This window comes from Tamandua tetradactyla, chromosome 2 (genome assembly GCF_023851605.1).
Source record: "Tamandua tetradactyla isolate mTamTet1 chromosome 2, mTamTet1.pri, whole genome shotgun sequence".
In the NCBI taxonomy this organism is placed as follows: Eukaryota; Metazoa; Chordata; class Mammalia; order Pilosa; family Myrmecophagidae; genus Tamandua; species Tamandua tetradactyla.
Genome location: NC_135328.1, coordinates 77,561,778 through 77,579,492, shown reverse-complemented (window position 1 = coordinate 77,579,492; position 17,715 = coordinate 77,561,778). Strand labels below are relative to the sequence as shown.

At 41.2% G+C, this 17,715-nt stretch overlaps 1 protein-coding gene across 6 annotated transcripts in view; it reads left to right on the top strand.

Annotated features, from left to right (window-relative positions):
- Positions 1–6: 6 nt before the first annotated feature.
- ACER2 (alkaline ceramidase 2) overlaps positions 7–17,715 on the top strand; it is a 42,815-nt gene continuing 25,106 nt past the window's right edge. The window contains exons 1-4 of one of the 6 annotated variants that reach the window (XM_077148065.1): positions 638–748; positions 7,377–7,448; positions 8,624–8,738; positions 9,462–9,603. In XM_077148065.1, the coding sequence (XP_077004180.1) occupies positions 8,663–8,738; positions 9,462–9,603 (218 nt within the window). In that variant the 5' untranslated portion in view covers positions 638–748; positions 7,377–7,448; positions 8,624–8,662. Of the gene's footprint in view, positions 126–481; positions 749–829; positions 3,107–7,376; positions 7,449–8,623; positions 8,739–9,461; positions 9,604–17,715 lie in introns of those variants that run through there. The other 5 variants (XM_077148066.1, XM_077148063.1, XM_077148068.1 and 2 more) reach the window with 5 other exon arrangements.

Here is a 17,715-nt window from a genome sequence, read left to right as displayed (position 1 = left end):
CATCTTTGAAGTTGCGGATGGGTCCACCAGGGAGTGGGTGGGCTCTCCCTACACCCAGAAGACAGCAGCCAGTGGTATCAAACAAGCACCTCCGGCTTTAGAGGGACTGAGGGCGTTTCTCGGGAGTGAGTGCGGGCACCCCACGCGCGGCGCAGCCAACTCAGGACAAACTCGCCCGGAATCCGAAGGGGCTTGGATCCACCTTAGTTTCTTCCGTATTAATTTTTACCGGGCGAGCGTAGGCACTTTTTGCATTATCGCAGAGACACGTGCTAGTCTGACATGGAGAAGTGGCTGTGGGCAAGTGTGCGCACAATCACCCGCCGAGGACTGCGGAATCGGGTCCCAGCGCAGAACCCCGTCCCCACCTTCCCGAACCTCTTGCTCGGGACTCCCGGCGCCCCGGGGTGGGCGTGGCCGGCGCGCTGCCCGTGGGCGCCCAGGGGGCGGGGCCGAGGGAGGGGTCTGCGAGCGGATCGCGGCCGATAGGCGGAGCCGAGCGCCGGGAGGCCGGCTGGGGAAGTGCCACATCCGGCGGCTAGTGCCGCTGTGCATAAAGCTGCCGCCGCCGCAGGTTACCTTCGCAGCCGCTCTGGACTCTTCGTCCCTAGAGCTGCTGCCCCGATGCCCCAGAGCGGCCATGGGCGTCCCGCACTGGTGGGACCAGCTGCGGGCGGGCAGCTCGGAGGTGGACTGGTGCGAGGACAACTACACCATCGTGCCTGCCATCGCCGAGTTCTACAACACGGTGCGGGGCGCGGGCGTGGGGATGGCAGGCGGGCTGATGGGAGGGGGCTGTCCCCACGCGCCGCCGCGCTTGGAAGCTGGACTTGGGTCGCTGCGTATATCTGGGCCCTTCTCTCTCCAGGCCGCAGTCGATCCACGCCCTCTCTCCTGCGCGCCCCTCCCAGTTCAACGCATGTCCTCTCCTGTCCCTGTTCCCGACGTCTGGGCTCATCCTCCTCCTCCTGTCATTTCTTTCTGATGGCCCTGTTGTTCCGTTTGTCCCTCACCCCTCCCTGAGCCAGAGGTCCAGGCCAGCCCATTGTCCCGATTTGGATCAGCTGGTGGCGGTGAACCCGGCCGGTACAACATCTTTTCTCCCCCGGGATCTGCACGGCGTGACGCACTTGGGTGGCATTGTGCGCTTTTGCCCTGAACTGCTTTCGGAGTCCCGGGAAAGGGGAAAACCCTAGCAGGTCTCAGGGGCCGGGGCCGCCACCTCCATGCTGACATGCCCCTCCTCCATGAATGCACCAATAATCGGTCGAGTTATTTTTGGCTAGAATCAAGTTAATTACTACTAGTTCTTATTTTCTTGCCTTTAGCACCCAGCCTCACTCCAACCCTAGCGAGCTCCCCCCCGCCAGTGCTTTCTCCAGTTTCTAAGTCTGGGGAGTAAAAGGGAAGTTTGGGAGTGGTGATTGGTGTGTTTTCAGGACTTGCCTAGAAAGTATGAGATATGAGAAAGTAGAAACTTCTCCACTGTAGAATCCTCTGTGTTTTTAGTCTTTGTGGGAGGGAAAGGTTGCAGCTGGGAGAGGAAATGACTCCTCTTTTTACTGTGTGCTGAGGATTCTGGTATCGAATGTAAAACTTCGCATAGTCATTTCTGTGGCTTATCTTTTCACTGGACCATCATGGAAAACAGGAACTCTGGCTTTAAGAGTCATTTTGGATTTTAGGTTGTTGTTTAGGATTTTCCCCATAGATTTGCTGGAGGATCTATGAGCCAAGTGCTTATTGCCTGGAAGGATCTCAGATGATCCAGTCCCATCCTTTCATTCATGGCAGAAGGAAACTAGGCTTGAAAGGGGAGTTGACATGCCCACATTTCTGGTATAGCTGGGACCAGAATCCAAATCTTGTCTCCCTCTCCCCTCAGAGCTAACATCTACACTGCCCTCCACACACTCAGGCAAACTCCTGCTGCTTCTTAATGACCAGGTTAATTTCTCTACTGTTCATATATACTATGAAAGAAGCAGTTAGTGGAGGTGGCTTTTCTCCTCTGTATAATCTCGTGAACAGGATGCTCTCAGGTATAGACAGGTGCACACAGAGGACAGGTTGAGCTGGGGTTAGAACTGGTTCCATCTGACTCTCAAAAAGGAGAAGCACCAGCACCAGTGGTTATTCAGTTTCTTCTTTTGTAAGTGGAAAATACAGTGAAATACTAAGGATTTCATCAGAATTAAGGAAGGAATGACAGGTTCTAACATACACAGGAATTATGTCTGTGGGGCCCAAGGCTGCAGACAGTCAAGTCTGATTATTTGGGCCCCAAAAGTTAGTATGTGGCTGCTTAGCTCCTGTCTTGAAAAGATCCAAAGTGCTGGATGAGGGGGAGAGTTTATTTTGTCTTTACTTTTAATCTAGTCTCTTTGGAGCTGTTATGCGGCTAGTGCCAAAGTCTTTTAGAAATGAATTGTTGATCTTCAACTGCAGTGTCTATGGCTGATTAGCCTAGCTGGCTAGACTGACAAAACCTTATTCCTTGTAATACTTGTAAATCACAAAATTTTCTCTGGGAAACCCAAGAGCGTAAGGTCTGAGAAAAGCAGTTGATCATGTAACTTTGTTGAATGTAGGTCCAAAGGTTTTAACAAAAACCATTTCCTCCCCTCTGTTCTCATGGCCCTAGTTATGATTTGATGCTTATCATAAGACATACCATGCTTATCTTAGATTTACCAAGGAACACAGGGAAATATTACTTGGTGATAAACATCTCATTAAATCCTATGACATAGCTGCAGACCTAATTGTCCATTTTATAGAATACCAATAATCATGCTCAATTTTGAGAAAAAGTTAAAGTAATTGAAGATGTTAACTCTGGAACGACTGGGAGAGGAATTTAGTTCCTTCTTAATGGGTCACTACTACAACTTCAGTTACTACTGGCTACCATTGATTGTTTACTATGTGTTAAAGGTCTACTGGGCGACAATGCTAGGCAATGGGTGCTATTTATTATGTCCATTTGACAAAGGAAGAAATTAGGGCCTGAGCAGATGCTGGTCCTTTTCCAAGATCAAGAAAATGACAGAGCTGGGGTCAAACTTGGTCCAACTAACTCTACCAAGATACTTCTCTTGAAGATGTAAGCACCACTATAGCTAATTTAGATTTATTTATTTGGAATATTATAGGTATTCATCATCCAGTCATTATTTAATGTAAAACCTCTGCAAACAGACCATTCTATCCATAAGATAAAACCCATGATGTTTGATATGAAAAGTAGTTTGTTTAAAGTAGTTTTTTGTTATTATAGTTATTATAAAAGTAGTAACATGCTCATGGTAACAAATTCAGAGTATGGAAGTTATAAAGTGAAAAATATCCTTTTTAAATCTTTCTAGAAATTTTGTAATATTCAAAAAAGCACATGCATATGTCTCAGTGTGTATAAAATATGTGTGTATAGTGTATGCACAGACTCTCTTTAGGGTTTTTTTTTTTTAACTCTGGGTCTACTGTACAAATTCTTCTTTACTTTGCTTTTTTTCACTTAATATATGTTAGACATTCATATACTGGCCATACAATGCCACTTCCTCTTTACAGTATCTATACAGTATTCTGTTGAATGGATATACCATATATAACCAGTTGTATTAGTTTGTTAAGCTGCTGGAATGCAAGACACCAAAAATGGAATGGCCTTTAAAAAGGGAATTTAATAGGTTACATGTTTACAGTTCTAGTGCTGAGAAACTGTCCAAACTAAGGCAACATCAAGAGGTTACCTTCACTCAGGAAAGGCTGATGCCATCTGGAACACCTCTGTCAATGAGAAGGCATGTAGCAGGCATCTGCTGATCCCTTGCTCTTGGGCTCCATTGCTTTCAGCCTCTGTTTCCTGTGGGAGTTCCTCGTTTGGTGTCTGTGGGCCTTTGCTTAGCATCTGATGAGAGGGCTCATGGTGACGTCTGCTGGGCCCTGCATCTCCAAACATCTGCGTCTCTTGTCGGCTCTGTCAGCTCTGAACCACCTGTTCTCCATCATCTGCATCTGCTCTTCCAGACGTGTGGATCTGCAACTGTGTCTGAGACTTTTTCAAAATGTTTTCCTTTTAAAGGACTCCCATAAACTAATCAAGACCTACCTTGAATGGGCGGAGTCACATCTCCATCTACCGAAAAGGCCACACCTACAATTGGAAATGCCATATATCTGTTGAAATAATCTAGTTAAAATGATTTCCACCCTACAATATTGAATCAGGATTAGAGGACATGGCTTTTCTGGGGTACACAACACTTTCGATCACACCAGTCATTCCTTTGTTGATAGACATTTAGGGCAATGTCCGTTTGTTTTGTTTTCATTTTACTATTCTGAATAGTGATGCAATGAATATCCTCATATATGCATCTGGATGTACTTTTGCAAGTGCTACTCCTAGATGGAGAATTGCTGTATTGAGGAAAATATTCACTTTAAATATTGATATTTATTGCTAAATGGCCCATCAAAGAGAGTGCTCTGATTTACAATCCCACTGACAACATTTGGATTCACAAAACATTTTGCTTTTTGGTCCTACAAATTTCTGTTGCTTCAAATCTTGTTATTTGGGTTTGGCTAACGAAAGGATATCTGCTCCATGATATTCATATCTGTTCACAGCCTTTTACCTGTGCACATTTTCTAGTGTTTATATATATATATATATATATATATATATATATATATATATAGAGAGAGAGAGAGAGAGAGAGAGAGAGAGAGAGAGAGAGAGAGAGAGAAATTTTATTTAATTGAGTTCTTTTTCATGTTTTAACTTTTAAGGCCCTAGCCACAACAAGGAGAGAGACTCCAGGCCCCAGCCTGTTTTGGAGAAAAGTTGAATCTGCCTTTTAATGACTGAGTTTGGCTTTTGGGAACCCTGTCGCTGGGCAGTGACTTGGGGACAGAAGGAAGTCAACTGGTGCAGAAAAAATCTTGTAGCAAATTATATGTGTAAAATCAGCCCATGATCTGTCATCTTCCCCCACTACAAATCACAAGCTAAGGAAAGTAGAATTTTCTTTCTGTGCTCACGCTCACATCCCACTATCTGTAGGTCATATGTCTGTCTGTCTATCTATATATCTACCTATCTGTCTATCTATCTATCTATCCATTTGTTGGGTATCCTACTAAGTGCTTGTCACAGAGTCCAGGTCTGGAAACCATCGTCTGGGTGTATTATGTGTGCACACATAAATAAGGTATGTACTGTAGGGCATTGTCAGAACTCTGTGTGTGGGCTTGGTGTATTGAGGAGGGGTGGCTTTTGCAAGAAAGCTTCTGAGAGTGACTAGCTTGTCTGGTTTGCCTGGGACTTTCCCAGTTTTATAAATGAAAGTCCTAGGCCCAGGGAACCCCTCTCAGTCCCAGGCCAACCGGGACAGTTGTTCACCCCACTTCAGATGGCCAGAGTGGGGCTGAATTCTAAAGGAGGCAGGAGGGGAGAGAGAATGCATGGTTAAGAGTCTGTGTACGATTAAGATGCAGACAGTCTACTCAGCCAGGGTAAGACTCCCCTGCCTTACTACTGTTCAGAAAATTTACAGCCTGTTGCTTTGTCAGAATTTACCCTCTGCCTGGGAAAGTGCACAGTCAGATGCATGAGGATGAGACTGCAGTGCGTTCATGGGTGTGGGACAGTTGTTCCATAGGAATTCATAGAATGAAAAAATACCTAAGGAAGTCATTAATACATTTTTGAATTGTTTTCTCCTTTCTTAAAAAATGTGTTATTATAACCATATATAGAACATACAGTTTTCCATTTTAACTATTTGTTAGTGTACAGTTTAGTGGCATTAATTACATTTACAATGTTGTACTACTATCACCATCATCCATTACAAAAAGTTTTTCATGACCCCAAACAGAAATTCTATAACTGTTAAGCAATAACTCTCCATTCTCCCCCTCCCCTCAGCCCCTGGTAACCTCTAAACTACTTTCTGTCTCTATGAATTTGCTTAGTCTAGATATTTCATGTAAGTAGAATCATTCAACATTTGTGTCTGATTAATTTCTCTTCATATAATGTCTCAAGGTTCCTCCTGTTCTAGCATGTTGCAGAACTTCATTACTTTTTATAGTTGAATAATATTCTATTGTGTGCATATACCACATTTTAAAAATTAATCTGTTGATGAACACTTGGGTTGTTTCCACCTTTTAGTCCATAGCAACTAATACCGCTATGAATGTGTACAAGTATCTGTTCAAATTGCTGGTTTTCAGTTCTTTGGGGTGTGCACCTATGAGTGGGATTGCTGGATTGTGGTTTCTTTATAAATACAAGAAAAATCTGTTCTGCAGGCATTAGTCAAACCAATTTCCAAGTATATCCTACAATAGACTAAAAAAATACACCCTGGCTGAATTATTCTTCAACTTGACTGACCCACACAATTTTGAGGGGAAGTTTCATCTCTTAGCAGAAATGAAGCCATTGAGTCTTATCTCTTCACCACCAATCCTTGCTCTTCTGATTTGTTTTGGAGCTCCTTCCTCTTTTTGTCTCTGGGATCATATGTCTCTAATATGTCTTGATCTTTTCATATGGTGACATCTTTAAAGGGGGCAGTGGAGGCCAGCAGCAGATGGGCTATGCAGAAGCAATAAAGAGTTCAGTGTTTTGGGGGAGCACATGCTATAAAGGTGCTTTTAACTCGAGCTCTCTCTGACATGTGCATTTAAAGGTAATGCTTGAAACATCATAACTTTATTGCAGGTGTAATAAACTACTGACACATTTTATTTGTGTAGTTGTGCACCCATGTAATTTCTTGAGTCTGGTAAAGTCTTTTTGTCCCGTCCCCTTCACCTCTGTTTCCCTTCAGGTGGCCACTCTCAGGGTCCAGCATGGCTGGCCACTCCTTTCTTCTGAAAGCCTCCTGCCTCCTTGGCTTCCTGAACTTCATCTGACTCCTCCTCCTGTCTCTGAATGTTTTTTATTCTTTTTTTTTTTTCTTTCACCCTTCTCCTTAACTCAGTCTCCATGCTCATTTGGACTCCCTTCCTCGGAGGAGCCCTTGTTCCAATCTGAAAATAACAAGGTTTGGCAAGAATGTGGAGAGATTGGAACTCTTACACATGGTGAACGAAGAAGAGTAGGGAGGTAAAATGGTACAGGCAATGCGGAAAGCAGTTTGGTGATTCCTCAGAAAGTTGCGTATTGAATTACCTTATGACCCAGCAGTTATACTCCTAGGTATTTACCCCAAAGAATGGAAAATAGGGATTCAAACAAAAACATGTACATGAACCTTCATCCCAGCACTGCTCACGACAGCGCATCAACCTATAAATGGATAAACGAAATGTAGTATATCCATCCAGTGGGATATTATTCATCATAACAGGGAATGAAGTGCTGACAGATCCTACAACGTGGTGAACTTTGAAAGAAGAAACCTAGAAGAGAAAGAAAGCAGGTTAGCAGTTATCAAGGAGTAAGGGGAAGGGAGAAAGGAGGGTGATTACTTACTGGGCACCGGATTTCCTTTTGGTGTGATGAAGGTGTTTTGGAAGTAGTGAGAGGTGATGGTTACACAATAATGTGAAAGTACTAAATACCACTGAATTGCACACTTTAAAATGGTTAATTTATTTAATATGAATTTTACCTCAATGATAAAATAAAAATGTAGAAAAAAGCTGGCTATGACCCTCTTAAAAAAATCCACCACTACTCCCAATTAAGGGGGAGGGGATTCTAGAGCTGTGTTGTCCAATATGACAATCACTAGCCAGCATTGTGGCTATTTAGCATGTGAAATGTGGCTAGTTCAAATTCACACACACTGTAAGTGTGAAATTCACACTGGACTTCAAAACCTTCAAATGAAAAAAAAGAATGTAAAGTATTTCATTAGTGATATTTTAAGTGTGATTACATGTTGAGATGACAATAGGTTAAATCTATTGCATCAAGTAAGATATATTATTAAAATTAAAGAAGTAAAAGCCAAATGCCCACTTGAACAGATATGAGAGAGGGTTAAATCCACACTAAAGTCTAAATGTTAAAATTATGCCATTTTAAAGCTGGGAGGGAACTTGGGAATTTGATTTTTACTTAAAAGCAGATTTTGATTAGGGTGAGAAAGTTGAGAAAGGGCAACAAAAGGGGGAGCTAGGAAGAGCCCTCTCTTCATGGGGCCGAGAGAAAAGGCTGACCTTGCCGATGGAAAGGCGTTGGGGCTGGAACATGTTTAGTCCTTCTCACCCCTTCATTAAATTTCATTACTTACTGCTAGCCTTGTCTTAAAACTGTATGCATGCATAACTTGGAATGTTCGTAATTATTCTGTGCAGAAAATGAGTGAGAGGAGTTGATTCTCTTAAAAAGAAAGCAGCCTGTGCAGCTTTCATAGGCTGTGGTGCTCTGGGTGCCTCTGGAATCAAAGAGCAGCTCCCAAATAGTCATTTAAGAAGCTTTACATTTTCCTGTTGTGTATCTGTAGTCAAAAAAATGCACAAGAACTTAAACTAGATTTATGGCCACATCCATCCCAATTTGTGAAGGAAACACCTGGAATAAGCTGCTTTATTTTTTACCCTTTTACTTAATATGCATCTTTTCGTTTTACATTTTTTCCCCCCACAGATCAGCAACATCTTGTTTTTTGTTTTGCCGCCCATCTGCATGTGCTTGTTTCGCCAGTATGCAACGTGCTTCAACAGTGGCATCTATTTAATATGGACTCTTTTGGTTGTAGTGGGTAAGTGGATTGGTTTGCGAGCCTGGGCTGAAAGGGAGGAAATGGAATTCCTCACACTTCCTGTCCCCTTTGAACATTATGTTTTGTAAACCAAAGCCACGCTGACGTGTTAGCAAATGTTTTTTTTTTTCTTTGCTCGCTTGACGCCAAACGAAGGACATGTTGGAACGCTGGCTTGATAACAAAGGTTGGCTGTCACTATCCCTTAATTACATTTGGGAATTCATTTATGCAATAGTTATTGGTGGTATGCCAGTGCAAGTTTCTGAAAACCTCTGAAGAAAGTCATGTGAAATAACTGAACTCTGGTAAGACTGTAGTTTCTAAGTGTACTTAAAAGAAAATAAAAAAATCCTCAATGTTCGATCCATCATTGTTCTGGGAATTACTTGTATAACTTCCATTTCCTCCTTTGTGTAGGTAGGTTGGGAATTCTTGACTTTATTTACTGCCTATTCCCATGAAGTTTTATGAGATGGAGACTGTGTTTAACTGTGGGCTGATTAAATTTCTGATGTTCTGATATTTGGACCCTACTTGAAGACCTCTTTCTAGGCTTGGAGTCTGCATGCTTGGTGGTGTGAGTTTCTCCCTTATTTTCAGAGCCAGAGGGCAATCTGATGATGGTGATAGTGTTGTTCAAAGGGCTGTCCTTAAGCAGTGTGCTGATTTTGTGAGTCTGTTCTTCTTTGACCTTCTTTATTGGTTTGCAATTGATTCTAGGAATTGGATCCGTCTACTTCCATGCAACCCTTAGTTTCCTGGGTCAGATGCTGGATGAACTTGCAATTCTTTGGGTTCTGATGTGTGCTCTGGCTATGTGGTTCCCCAGAAGGTATCTACCAAAGGTCTTCCGGAATGACAGGTAAGCTCATGCCGAGTATTTTTGCATTTGCCATTGGGTGCATTACCCAATAAAACCATGTATATAGCAAGAAAAATAGCATATGTGTGAGCCCAGTCTAGTGATGAGCTTATTATATACTGGTTTAATATCCACGGATTGGTTATAATCTGATATTATAAATAAACTGATAGATAAAAGAGGGAATTTTAATATGCTTGGGGAAGAATTTGTAAGACATTAGGCACAAAATGCCAAGTGTCCCTCTTATTTCACATGAGGAAGAGTGGAAAGATTTTTAATGGGGGAAAAGTTGTTGGTGGTAGTTTAAAGGCTTTGATCTTATGCTAGAACATTTCCTTGAGTCCAATCCAGCTCCATAAGTTTTTTATGTCTTAAGTAGAATGCATATTGAACAACTGGCTCTTAGAGCTATAGATACTTTAGTTTTCAGATTGTGTTTTTACTTCTGATGAGAGACACACACATACACACAGGTATCTTCAGGCTGAAATCCTAGAATTTTTCAGAAAGGGGCACATTTTAACATCCATTGTGTTAAGCTTATTTAGTTATTACTTCATCTAGTAAGTATTTTTGTTTGAAAACTTAACTTTTTTCTGTGCATTTTCCTAGGCATTGTGATATAGCAATAAACAAAACAGCAGACTCCCTCCTTGCCCTCAGTGAACTCACATTGAAATTAGGGGGACTTAAATCAACAAACAAACAAATAAATAACATAATGCTAAGTACTGATAAGTGATATGATAAAGAATGAAGCATGTAAAGAAATGGTGGTGATCCAGGGTGCCAGCTTAGAGGGCTTGGTCAAGGAAAGCCTTTCGGAAGAGGTGGCATTTGAATAGAGATCTGAATGAAGTCAGGGGATGAGTCCTATGAATATTTTGTGGAAGGGCAATCTAGGCCGGGCAGGTACAAAGGCCCTGAGGTCCAAATGCATAGGCATGTTTCAGGCATAGCAAGGAGACTTGTGTAGCTAAAACACATGAGCACTGGGTGACTCTTGGGAGAGGAGGAAGGAAAGGGAAGGCAGAGGTCACTGTGTAGGGCTCTGTAAATCAAAGTGAGAGTTTAGAAGTTTACTCCTAATGTTGTGGAAAGTGTTTGGTGAATTTGGGCAGGGGTTGAAGTGATCTGACTTGTACTATGACTTTTGTACTTAATGGGCTATAAGGGGCAAGAGGGGAAGCAATGGCCACAAGGAGACTATTGTAGTAATAATCCAAACAAGAGATGATGATGCTTAGGCAAAAGTCATAGTAGTAGAGGGGGATGAATTCGGGTTAATTTTGAAGACATTATCAATAATGTTTACTGATGGACCAGATGAGGGATGTGAGAAAGTGAGTGGCATCGGGGTGGGGGGGGCTAACCCCACAGTCTTTGGTCTGAACCTGGTAGTGCCATGCTGAGAAGGAGAAGCATGAGGGAGGAGGGGGGGGATGGGGTGGAGGCTGAATGCAGGTGTTTAGTTTGGAATGGCCATTCTCTTTTGATTGTTGTGGCTACTAATATGGGTACCTCCTGACCCAAAAGAAACAGTGAGTTTTGCCAGTAGTGTCTTAAAAAACAAAGAAGAGTCAGCCTAATAAATAGGAGAAATATTCCTGGAGCATATTACCTACATATTTCCCCACAGGACGCTGAGTTCTGTCAGAAGTTATGTGTGGATGCATAGTCGAAGAATATGGACTCAAAAGCTGACCATGACCACCCACAGAATGGGAGAAAATAGTTTCAAATCATTTATGTGATAAGGGTCCAGGATCCAGCATATGTAAAAAACTACTACAACTCAACAACTAAAGGAAAACCAATCCAATTTTTAAAATGGGCGAAGGACTTGAATAGTCACTTCTCCAAAGAAGATATACAAATGGCCAGTAAGCACATGAAAAGATAACTCCGCATCATTAGTCATTAGGGAAATGCAAATCAGAACCACAATGAGATACCACTTCATACCCACAGGATGGCTGTTACTAAGAAAAAAAAGAAAATAAGTGTTAGACAAGGATGTAGAGAAATTGGAACCATCCTACTTTGTTAGTGGGAATGTAAAATAGTACAGCCATTCTGGAAAACAGTTTGGCATTTCCTCAGAAAGGTTAAACGTAGAATTGTCACATGACCCATCAATCCCATTTCTAGGTATATACCCATAAAAATTAAGAACAGGAACTTAAATAAATACTTATATACTAGTGTTCATAGCAGGATTATTCGCAATAGCCAAAATGTGCAAACAACCCAAGTGTCCATCAAGAGATGGATAAACAAAATGTAATGTATATAAAAGAGGAATATTATTCAGCCCTAAAACAGGACTGCAGCTCTTATACATTCTATTACATGACTGAATCTTGAAGACATTATGTTAAATGAAATAAGCCAGACACAAAAGGACAAATATTGTAGGATTCTACTTACATGAAATACTTTGAATAAGAAAATTTCAAAGAAACATAGAATGTTAGAGGTTTTCAGGGGCTGGGAGGGGAGCATTGGGAGTTATTGTTTAATAGGAATGGAATTTCTCTTTGAGGTCATGAAGAAGTCTGTTAATGGATGGTGGTGATGACAGCACAACATTGTGGACATAATTAATGCCATTGACATACGTACTTAAAAATGGTTAAGTGGTAAATTTTGTGTTGTCTGTATGTTACCTCAATAAAATAAAAAAGTGAAGTATTCAGAAGAAAAAAAAACAAGCTGTGTGTACCCAGGAGAAAAGGAGCAGGAGCCCTGCAGCTGTTCAAGAGTTAAGGATAGTTTCCAAGGGCTGAGGTGGAGGAGTTTTTGAGAAAAATGCTGCTTGCAAAAAGCACATTGCAGAATTGTGTATGTAATATCCTAATTTTAGAATGGATTAACTGAACTCTCTTTTAAGTATATGTTTTTGTTTATGCATAAAAATGCCTGGAAGAATGAGGACACCAAACTACTGTCATTGGCTGCTCTTAAGAATTGGAGTGGCAGAGAGAAATTCCCCTTTTACCTTTAATCTGGTCTTTGAAATTTTTTTTCAAAGAGCATGTGTTGATTTTTTTTAAATTTCATTTTAGTAACATATAAATAACCTAAAATTTCCCCCTTTAACCACATTCAGATATATAATTCAGTGTTGTTAATTACATTTACAGTGTTAGCACGTAAATTTTTTTTGACAAAACATAACAACATATAAACACAAACATTCTTAACATATGAACATTCCATTCTTAGTATATAATCAGTGACTCACAATATCATCACATAGTTGTATATTTATCACCATGATCATTTCTTAGAACATTTGTATCATTCCAGAAAAAGATATAAAAAGAAAAAACTCATACATACTGTACCCCTTACCCCTCCCTCTCATTGACTGCTAGTATTTCCATCTACCCAATGTATTTTAACCTTTGTTCCCCTATTTTTTTCTATACCCCTTACCACTTCCTTTCATTGATCACTAGCATTTCAAATCTACTCAATTTATTTTAACATTTGTTCCCCTATTATTTACTTATTTTTAATCCATACGTTTTACTCATCTGTCCATAGTGTGGATAAAAGGAACATCAGACACAAGGTTTTCACAATCACACAGTCACACTGTGAAAGCTACATCATTATACAGTCATCTTCAAGGAACATGGCTGCTGGAACACAGCTCTACAGTTTCAGGCACTTCCCTCTAGCCTCTCTAGTACATCTTAAACTGAAAAGGGGATATCTATTTAATGCGTAAGAATAACCTCCAGGATAACCTGTCGACTGTGTTTGGAATCTCTCAGCCACTGACACTTCATTTTGTCTCATTTCTCTCTTCCCCCTTTGGGTTGAGAACGTTTTCTCAGTCCCTTGATGCTGAGTCCCAGAATAATAAAATTTTGTTTTTAAATGAGTAGGGAGAAAATGTGCTGCAAATTGAGTAGTTGGACAGTTTTCATCTTGGAAAGCAGGATTTGAATTAAAGAGTGTCATCTCTGAGTACAATCTAGCAGATAAGAACCTTAAGAATGTTTATCAAAAAATGAGAGAGAATTTGAGAGCGCTCTAGCTGTTTACAAGTAGCAGTGAAAGGAAGGCATTTCTGGTCTCAGATGAAACATGGCTCTCCAGCTCCTCGTCGCCCTCTACTCCTGTGGAGTGCTTTAATATTTTATGTTGTACATATGATACTAGAGTAAGATTTAAAAACGATCTGTGGGACTGTACAACACAAACAGTGAATCCTAAAATAAACAATAGACTATAGTTAATTGTATAGCTATAAAAATGTACTTTCATCGATGTAACAAATGTACCACCCCAATGCAAGGTGTTAATAATGGGGTGTTGTATGGGAACCTTGTATTTCATGCATGACTTTTCTGTTGGCTCACAACTTCTCTAAAAAAAAAAAGTACATATTAAAAGGGAAAAAATGTAGCCAGTTTGGTTTGGACTGTCCCAGATTGCAGTCTTGTTTTGTTTCCTGGTTCAGCTTTGGAGAGTGACAGGAGATGACCAGGGATCCCGTGAGGTGGGGCAGGCAGGACAAGGGCGTGGTTTTGCTGTTTTCAGCTCTACACAAAAACCAAGCCATTTACCTTTTGGCTTTTCTTATTGTCTCACAAGGCCCATCAGTTGTCCCCTGCCCTGTCCTTGAGCCTGTGTGTATATTAGGTTCTGAGAAACCACTTTTCTCTCAGATCTGAGTAAGAAGTTGAAAAAAATAGGAATACAGGTGTCATTTGTTCATGGCCCTAGAGGCCTGGGTTGAAATTCAAGTGACAGTTTTTAATATGTTCATTATAAAGAACCTTTTTCTTTTCTTATTTCTTGGAGATGGGAGTTGGGGAATGTTACGAGTGGGAGAGAAGAAAATGGGGGCGATAGCTGTAGTAATTAAAGCTTACCATCTTTAATGATGCAAACATATAGTGAGGCCCACACGCCCGTGGCCATCTGGGACTTTTCTAGCCCCCTGTGGCATTTCTTGAGAAAGAGGTGGCTGTTCTGTCCTGGCCTGGGGTGAGTGCTCTGAAGGAGTCGTTATGTATGTAAGCACCCCGGCTTTGGAGACTCCCTGAATCCCAGCTTCTCTGCTTGCTGTGTGACTTCTCTTAACTCTTAAACTCTCTGTTTTCCTATGTGTAAAATGAGGTGAGTAATGCTTGAGACGTGCCCTGAAGCATACCCCGAGGGGCACTCAGTCAGGCCTCGTGTGTGCCCGTGGCACAGGAAGGAGACTTTTGCCGAGCGTTTCTGAGAAATGCATGTGAATTGAAGGAGAGGATGGGCATTGAAAATTTTTATGAACAAAGAAAACACAAGGTGCATGTTAATGGGAATAAGAGGCCACCGTAAATAAGAACATAACTCTACTTGCACATCTTCAAATTTCCAGTGACAGGGAGGGCAGGAAAACCAACCCCGGTGTGGGCTTTGCCACCCACGACGTGGGGACAGCGGGTAGTTCTGCGGTAGAAGTGGTAGGCGGACTAAAGAATTCAGGTGAAGCCAGGATTTGTCTGTTCCCAGGGATCACCTGATTTAGCTCCCTGAACTCACCAGGTAGCTACTATTTATCACCTTTGTGTGTGTGTGATTTAGGCTTTGATGGGATATTTCTGAAGACATATTAAAGAGTAGTTCCCATGTGAGATTTTTGGAGAAGCAGCAGAAGAGTATGTAGCTAAGTGGCATTGGTTTGAACACCAAGCTTTTTTTTTTTAAAGCACTGGGACCCCATTTTCTTATCTGAAAAATGGAGATGATAAAGATATTTACCTTATAAAATTAGAATAAAAGAAAATCATATCAAGTGAATAGGACAGTACCTTGTACATAGTATGGACTCATAAGTGCCAGCAGTTACTATGATTGATTAGGGGGGATTTGAGGATGAGGATTCCAGGACAGTGGGGAAATTATTAAAGTTCATTATGTAAATGTAATTGGGTAAAAAAAAAAAGGGGGCTTCATGTCACCTTGTCTAGAATGGCCTAAGAATCTCCAGGACATACACTCAGCTGATGATGCTTACTAATGATGCTTAGATATTTTTGTTTGAGGAAATAAATACAAAGAGCTATCTTAAGCTAATTGTTATTCAGTTCTTCGGGAATAGTTATTATGCTGTGCTTTTTACGATTTTGTCTCTATAGAATCTAGGGACAGCCCTTGATTTATAATCAGTTCCTTTTTTGGTGTCGAGAATGAAGTGAATCCTGAATGGCCAGGGAGCAGGCTGGGGTCGGCCAGGCCTGTTTTCCCATGAACTTGCTGAATCACGTGCGGCCAGAATCGTAGACTCTCTGGGCCTTAGTTCCTTACTTATAAAATGAGAGAGCCAGCTAGTTCTCTGAGATCCTGTCCATGATCGAAGGTGGGAATTCTCTGAATATCAGGCACCGGTTATTCTGAAGAGATGCTCTTTTAGTCCCAAAAGGTAGTTAAAAGTGGTGGATCTTAACCAGGGACATTTCCATTCCTTTAGGGACATTTGGAGAACTTGTGGACATACTTTTGGTGGTCACACGAAGAGAGGTTTTATCATCTATAAATTCATTTGCATTTCAGAATAGTAAAAGGGTTATTACCAAATATTTGATATGAAAAAAAAGGACATAGGGTCTGATAGAACTGAAAACCACTGCTTTAAAGGGTAGTTATTGATAACAACAGTAATAACTTGATTAGAATAATGTGATGACAGCAGTATTGGGTTGCTAGATTTTGGTTTAGAGAACACAGGAAGAAGGGGTGCTGAGGGCTCTTGGAGCTTGTGTCCCATGATGTGCTGGAAAGTTGCTGCCTGTTATCACTGTTTAGAGCATGCCTTGTCTGAGTACATTGCTCCTAGATATTTCTAGCTTTTTTGTACCAAGGGCCTCTGGTGACTCTGGGGTCTGCTGAGCTGTCTGGCTTTCTGCCGGCCAGTTGCAGAATTGTGTGTTCATGGATTGTCCTCGTTGACTGAGCTGCCTGCTTGAAGCACATTCCCCCATACCCTCTGTACCGGATCTGCGGGAGGTGTCTGTGGATGGTCCCCTTTAAGAAAGCTTGTTCATCAAGTTTGCTGTCTTTGAACTATTTGACAGTACTATATGGAGCGGTGAGATTTTCCCTGAGAGTGTGATGTCATTGTCAATAATAATATTATTTAAAATCACATTTATTCTCAAAATGATGCTAACGATAACAGTAATAACAGAGTTTGTTAGCACATTAAATGTGCCAAGCACTGAGTTAAGTGCTTTTTTTTTTTTACATGGGCAGGCACCAGGAATCGAACCCGGGTCCTCTGGCATGGCAAGCAAGCATTCTTGCCTGCTGAGCCACCGTGGCCCTGAGTTAAGTGTTTTAATGCCTACAAGAACTCTTGAGTCAGGGTGCGTTAATTTTGCAATGGGGAACCTGAGGCTTGTAGGGGGGGTTACTTGGTAAGAGTCTTGCAGCTACGAAGTGGTGAGGCAGGATTTTCAATGCTTGTCGGTACAGCTCAAATACCCGTGCTTTCCATCGTTCTGTAGCTCTCTCTAATGTTTGCTCAAGTCCCAAACCATGGGGTAGGGTGAGATGATACAATTTGGATGTTTCCAATTATCTTTTTAAAAAAAAATTTTTTTTTTGTATTGTATAACATATACAAAGCAAAGAAATAAAAGAATAGCTTAAAGCGTTCTTCAACGAGTAGTTACAGGACAGATCCCAGAGTTTGTCATGGGCTAACATATGATCCTCTCAGATTGTTCCTTCTAGCTGCTCCAGAATATAGAAGGCTAGAGGGCTTAAATATTTTTTTTATCATCACAATCAACTTTTTTTTCCTTTTTTTTTTGTGAAAAACAACATATATACAAAAAAGCTATAAATTTCAAAGCATAGCACCACAATTAGTTGTAGAACATATTTCAGAGTTTGACATGGGTTACAGTTTCACAATTTTAGTTTTTTCCTTCTAGCTGCTCTAAGATACTGGAGACTAAAAGAGATATCAATTTAATGATTCAGCATTCATATTCATTTGTTAAATCCTATCTTCTCTGTATTACTCCCAGTTATCTTTTTAGCCAATCTAAAAAAATGCCAGGCACGCCTGGGGTCTCACCCTTCAAACCCACTGGAAGA